The 7,217-nt window shown below is 30.7% G+C and overlaps 1 protein-coding gene and 2 non-coding genes across 3 annotated transcripts; 1 reads left to right on the forward strand and 2 right to left on the reverse strand.

Annotated features, from left to right (window-relative positions):
* Window positions 1-310: 310 nt before the first annotated feature.
* On the forward strand, window positions 311-2,124 carry LOC107432685 (uncharacterized). Its single transcript, XM_016043872.4, has 2 exons — window positions 311-1,325; window positions 1,764-2,124. Exons 1-2 carry the CDS (start codon window positions 519-521, stop codon window positions 1,881-1,883), a joined length of 927 nt encoding a protein of 308 aa, XP_015899358.3. The 5' UTR covers window positions 311-518; the 3' UTR covers window positions 1,884-2,124.
* A 3,159-nt stretch (window positions 2,125-5,283) lies between these two features.
* On the reverse strand, window positions 5,284-5,438 carry LOC112489032 (small nucleolar RNA snoR138). The gene has a single exon (XR_003053358.2). It is a non-coding gene; the product is annotated as a small nucleolar RNA snoR138 (small nucleolar RNA).
* Window positions 5,439-5,492: 54 nt separating this feature from the next.
* Window positions 5,493-5,632, reverse strand: LOC112489030 (small nucleolar RNA U19). Its single transcript, XR_003053356.2, has one exon. It is a non-coding gene; the product is annotated as a small nucleolar RNA U19 (small nucleolar RNA).
* Window positions 5,633-7,217: the final 1,585 nt, after the last annotated feature.

A 7,217-nucleotide genomic window follows, 5' to 3' on the forward strand; every position in this document is an offset into this window, starting at 1 on the left:
TTCACTCTCTAGAAGTGTTCACAGGGTGAATGAAAAAAGGAAACTTGAGGGGATTTTATTTTATTTTATTTTATTTATTTATTGTGTGTGGATTAAATTTGCAAACTGTGTTGAATACAAAAAACAGATTAGTTAAAGTTACATTATAGTAATCAAACTGATATTAAAATAACCCCTTAATAAATTGAAAATAAATATCCAGGAAACCTATCAATGAGGTCATTCTTGGTGGGGTCCATGCTGGACCATCTTTTTTTTGTCACTTTTAAGATGGATAAGCACTCACACCATGTATATCTTCTTACTTTCCGGTTTAATCTTCACTCCCAAGAGCTAGCGGACACACCACCATTTTGGGGTGTCCTGCTCTTATAACAGTGAAATTTCCGCACAAAACTCCATGAAAGCCACCTTATTTGATCCAATTATTCAAACACCTAGAATTCAAAGACTCCCCAACTCCTATTTCTATACCTTCCCCATTGATCACAAAACCCATTTCCATTTTTGCGTAAAAAATGGATCTTGATGAGTGGGAATACCTCCCTGATGATGGGTTTCTTGATTATCATGAAGATGGTCATGCGAATAAGATCTTCCCCAGCAAGAGGAATTCAGATGCAAAAAGTGTTTTCAACATGAACTATTTCATTTGCCCATCACCACCAAAATCAAGGAAAATCACAGAGCCTCAACCTACTGGGAATCCAAGGGTGCCTAATCAACTTGTTCCTGTTCCAATTCAGTTGGAACCAGGAATTGGCAAAGCCCCAGAGGATGAACTGGTGAAAGAGAAGATCAGTAAGGTACCTATTGAGATTACTGTTGTGCCATCAGCTTTCAGTGGGAAGATCATACCTCCTCTACCAAATAGTGGAGTTTCAGAAGCTGATCAGGAAACGATCTCCCAAGTTTTCTTCAAGAAAATGAAGGAAAATGAATTTGTCGACATGAAAATGGACTCACCACCAAAGTCCCCTACTAGAGGATTTGTTCCTCAAATTGATTCTGGTAACTTTCACTTTGATGGTAAAGATGATCAGGGTATGGAAAACATGAGCTCTCCAAGAATGAAATTTGACAAAGAGATGGTGACGAGCAAGAAAAACAGCTTGGAAGGAGATGTCAAAGAGGAGGTGAACTGGGATGGTGATAATAATGGTGGACACAATATATGGAAATGGAGCGTCACAGGAATTGGAGCCATTTGCTCTTTTGGTATTGCTGCTGCTACAATTTGCATTCTGTTTTTTGGAAGCCAAGAGAGAAACAATAATCAACAACAGAACCAGAAACTCAGGTTCCAGATCTATACTGATGACCAGGTCAGCAAATATCTCTTCTTTTTTTTTTTTCTTGCACATTTAGTTTATGTTCTGAATTTGATAAAATTAAACACCCAATTTGATTTATTTGTCAAATACTAGATTTATCTTTTCATTGTCAACCAATTTAGCAGTAGCAGTAGGAATAGAAAAAGTAGATTTTTAGTAGAATACCAGTAATACCCAAATGGCAATCCTAAAAATGGCCAATCATTCATTGGACAATAACGAAAATGTGGTAAAAATTGATGTTTGTCGTGAACAAAGTATTGGGTATTAATCTATTTTGAGTTTTGATATGAATAGTAACTGATGGGCTAGCTTAAGAGAAAAATCACCAGCACAAAAGAAGAAAGAAAAATGTATTTTAAGAAAAAGCATGAAAACATAGGTAAAAGAACATTGTGAAAGATGAACTAATCCCATGTTTTGTTGCAGAGAATTAACCAAGTGGTGCATCGTGCAACCAAAATAAATGAAGCAATCTCAGCATCTAGAGGAGTACCTCTTAACAACAGAGCACACATAACCTATGGTGGTTACCATGATGGTCTTTGAATCACTGCCTTCAACAATTTGGGAATTTGATAAGATATCTGTATCGGTCCTATATTATATAATCTGCCCTTTTTTTTGTTGTTTTGCACATAGAATAATTGTATGGAATGCTTGTGTAGATACTCTTGGTCTTGCTTGTACCATAGATTCCTTATGCTCCTTCAAATATACCTGCATATTATAAGTTGGGATTTTTTTTTCCTTTTTTGGTATAATTATAAGCTGTCAATTTCCTTTGATATATTTTTCGGCACTAAGAATTCTGCTATTTTGTATTGTTGGATGTTGGAGTGAGTATAAGTGATTTTTCTTGTAAGGATAAGGAAGCTTTGAGTAATTCATATATTTAATGATTATTAATACAAGTTTTTAACCAGAAAATTGTATGCTTAAATCTCAATATTAGGCTTACATTATTTTATCCCTTTTCTACCATAATAATAGGATTTTATTAGGAGCTTGATCCTTTCAAATCTATTAAAAGAAATTCATGTGGGTAAGATTAAAGTATTTCGGATTAGTATTATCAAGAATAGTATTTAGGATTAGTCAAACATAGTCATATCATAATTTCGAAAAGGAAAGAAAAGAAGGGCAAAAACAACAAACTAGCCCTTTATCCTACGTCTAATTTCTCTGTTTTTAATTTTATTTTTTATTATCCTATTGGTAATCTGTCTCTTTAATAGGTTAACCACTTAAATATATACAATCAAAATGCAAGCCAACTGGCTATTTCTTTTCCTCATCTACAAGTAAAATAACTGAAAATCTGGATTAAAACTTAGCCTGATTAATTATATTTCTCTAGCAAAACCCCACCCCTTTTAGATATTTTTTTTTCTTTTCTTTTTCTCTATAAGCCAAACCAGGACAAGAAACTGAAAAACGCTGATTGATAAGAACAGCCAAGCCTTCCAAACAAATCAAATTTATTGAATCATGACCCACTTTAGTCACAAAGATTATAATCAACATACGAACGTCACAAGTGTCCAATTGTCAAATTGTGCTTCACAATGGCAAAATTCATGATTTGACAGCACCATTGGAATTATGTTTTAGGTGCCATGTATTATGTAGCAAAGCGCTGACCCACTACTTCGATGTTTTTGAGTGTTTTTTTTCCCCATGAATTTCTTAAGAAAAATGAACTTATTTGGAAGCCACCAAAAAAAAAAAAAAAAAAATTGAATTTGTGAATTTTAATTATAGTTACTGCTATTTAAATAAAAAAAAAATCACTTCTACTTTTAATGAAAAAGACATAAATGGACATATCTATACGTAATACATTTGTATTTTAGAGGTGACAAAATGATATATATATATATATATATATTAGCAAAAATGGTCCTTATCCTTAATGATGTAATGTTATTTATATGATATGGAAATGTTTTATAAGAAAGTTTGTTTAAGCGATATAATTATCCTTTTAAAACAGCCTAGTTAACAATAACCACTGATATTAATAACATCAGATGGAGATGATGATAAAAACCTTCTATAACCTAAACGTATTGCTTGGGCGACTTGGGGTACTGAACAGGAAAGGTGGGATAAGATTGTTTGGTCTGCAGATTTTGCTGCAGTGGGGGATGAAATTAATAATGAAGCAGAGCCTGCGTATTGGACTACTAGATATGAGGTTTTTGGGCACTTAAAACTAGGTTCCGGAAGTTAAATATGGTTCTTAATTGGAATTCTAGATCCTCCAATGCCTTAGCAGATCATTTTTGCCAAAATGGCTCGCTCTAATGCTTTTGTTTTTTATTTAGATTGTTGTATGTTAAAGACTTTGCCAAGTGATATTTTGGATCTGTATGCTTGTGATAGGCTTGGCATTGGCCTTAGGCTCTAATCCTCCTTTGCTCCTGGAGGCTTTTTGTGTTCAATGCAAGGATCTATTAAAAATAATAATACTAAAAAATCTGATATTTTCTTCTGAAAAAAGTTGTTGATGGAGAAGAACTAAAGCTAACGATAGAATTACACAAAGATTTTAAAAACTTCACTTCAAAATATTAAGGAGACAATGCGGTTTATCAAAAGTAGCAAAACAATGCCTTCTAAACGAGCACATATAGAAAAGATTGGAAACAAAAAACTTTTGAGGTTGGAAAAACAAGGATATTATTATCTCAAGCTGATCCTCCCATGGTTCCACCCTCAACCAGTGGCGATCTCACAATTTTTACCCAAATTTGTGTTTTCTTCGATGAATTGGAATATTAATAAAAGATAAAAAAAAAATAATAAATCTGCAAATTCAAAGGTTTAAAGGGCTAGAAAATAGAAATTGTCATGAGATTAAAAATATAAAGTTACCCAACTTTTAATAGCTATTTTTCTTTTGGGTAATTCCATCTTTTAATAGCTTAGATTTTAGTACTGATGGTAATTTAATTTGGTATAGCAATCCAAGATGTAGTGTATCCAAAACTTGATGACTTTCACTAAATTAAAGGACCCATGAATTGGGTGAGGTGCTTGTTGAGGTGAAAATTTGTTTTCAGGGGTAAATTATTTGAAGATCAAACATTTTCAGTACAGCATGATATCCTAACATAGCCCAAATATTTTCAGAGTTCCTAGATAATTATTTTAGGAAGTCAATTTTTATCAATCTTTGCCCGCCGAACTCAAATTTTTTTTTTATCAATTGGGATATTTGCATATATTTAATCAAATAAGTGGCCTATTTTCAAAATGAAAATAAAAGGAAGGGGAATTTCGTTAAGAAAAGAAATGCAGGATGATTTAACAGGATGCTAATGCGATTAAGTTGCACATATTACACTTTTATGTTTTTTTTTTTCTCTCTTTTTTCTATATAATTCCAAAGCAATCTCATCAAGATGAAAATAGAAATTTCTTGTAAGATGTAGATCAAGATACCTTGTAAGTTAAGGTATTGGAAGGAATAAAAGGGCTCTGATAAACTCAGATCTGATGCTTCTAAAAGTTTACACAAAAGAACCAATGGAACTTCTTTTTATTTTTTGTCAATACTTATTATTATTATTATTATTGCCAATACCTCTACTATGTAAAATCTAATCCGGTTTATTCAATGGTTCATGCTTCTGAATGTTTTGAGTCAGTGGACAATGCTCCCTAGACTTCATGTCAATTCTTCTTAAAATATATACAAACATTAAAATTTAAACACTCCATTCCATTTTGTGTTCCAGTTTTATGTTGAATTAGAAACCATCAATCTATCTGAGGCAGCAGTATAACCTCTGGGCTATAAAATTAGCCAAAATAATTTCAATTTGAGATTTTTCAAATACCCAATTAAGTGTTAAAACAAAACCAGAAAACCATTATACAAATATAATTACAAAAAATATAAAATCAAAATCAAAAATCAAAAATTTCATTAGAAAAAGAAAAATGTTCGAAGCCATCTAGGAAAGGAATAGCTGGGAAAAAAAAAAATTGAGTTCCTCACCCTCAAACCGCTTCGAAAATGGTAATGCTATGCGCCTCTGTCTGAGCTAAACGACGTAGTATAAAGAATCGTCTTTTAGCTATTCGGGAGGCAAAGAAAAAAAACAGAGCAAAAGCAAATCGAATCAAATTTTGGTTACAAAGCCATGAAAATGTTGGAGGCTGCTTGGGGAACAATCCACGAGAAAACTGATAAGAGAGTCCCCTCAAAAGGCCTCCGATTCAAATAGAAACAAACCGATCCAATTCGAATCCATAAAATCAATTTATGCCCCCTAACTAAACCGTGGATGAAATCTCTTTTTACAGATTATTCATACGGCTACTCAAAGGGGCATTTAATTAATCCGCATATAGATTTACATATAAAACACATAGAGATCGTATAGAAATCGCAACGAGTTTTCTGCTAATTTCGGAGATAGAAACTAGGGTTTTCAATTGGAGATTGAGTTACAGATGGCTAGGGTTAATTCCCAGTAAACTTTTCAACCATTTATAGCGATAAGAGACTATATTTACAATTACCATAACACCCCCACTTTATTTATAATTGCCTCTGTTATTTAATCTTTTTTTTATGCCCTTTTTCAGTTGGTTTTCTTTCAATCTTCCTTCGCAAGCTAATAAAATTATTAATCTTATCATTAAAATAAATAATTACTTCTTTTTTGTCAGGAAATAAAGAATTAATTCGTGATGAAATTGACTTTTTATATAAAATGTAATTAAAATTTATCAAAAAAGTAATTAAATTGAATTAAGCATGAAAGATAATAGTTTTAATTCAATTGATTGAATTCATATCACAATTATAAATTACGTTATTACTAATCTCTAATCTTTAATCTCTAATAGCAACACCCAAATCGTATCAGCTATTTATCACCAAAAAAAAAAAAAATATATATATATATATATTAGCCGTTTTCCTTTTTTATTTTTTATTTTTTTTTACTATAATTTGGAAGAGAAAGGATTTTCACCAGATTGAGATTTAATTCCCATGTCTGAAAATGTATATTCAATAGTTTTTCTACCATACCAATGCTAAATTTACATTTGCTAAAATTGCTTAGTCAGTGGTCAGTATTAACCCTCCTTTAAATTGCTATTTGGAGTTAATTTTTTTCTTAATTATGTATAATTTACTCACTTCAAATGTCTATTAATATTAGTTAGTTATACTTATATTTTCTTAGTCATTTCATTTCTCAAATAGTCATGAACTTTACAGCAATATATATATATATATATATATATATATGAAAGCTATTCCAAATATTTTTTATTTGTTTACTTTCCTTTTTTTTTTTTTAAACTAAAATTGTAGTTAATATATATGTCTAATAAATTTTAACTAATGCTAAACTAATATTTGAATTAAGTAAGGAAATTACACATAATTATGTAAAACAAAAAAAAAATCAAAAAAAAAAAACCAATGCATTAGCAAAAGAGCACATAATTTGTTTAGTAACATTTACTCAATTCTTCCAAGTCTCTTTTAGGAATTTAGAATTATATGACAGGATTTTTTTAAAATGTAACATTTAACTTCCTTCCTTTCTTTTTTTTTTTTTCTTTTTTTTTAATTACTACAAAAGGAACTTTGAGAATGATAAATATTGCAAGAATATATTGCATATTAATTTAGAAAAGAGAAAAAGTAATTGGTTGCACTAATGATTGAAAAGCTTTAGAATAAAACTGAAACTACTTCTACTATATACGCATGCTTAATTTAATTGACGTTGCTATTATAAGGACAATGAAGACTATTACGTAGAAAATATGTTCTTTTCATGTAGAAGACAAGTTTTTTCTTTTTTCTTTTTTCTTTTTATTTTTTAAAACAAAAATATTACAATATAT

The sequence above is a fragment of the Ziziphus jujuba genome, chromosome 11, assembly GCF_031755915.1.
Source record: "Ziziphus jujuba cultivar Dongzao chromosome 11, ASM3175591v1".
NCBI lineage: Eukaryota > Viridiplantae > Streptophyta > Magnoliopsida > Rosales > Rhamnaceae > Ziziphus > Ziziphus jujuba.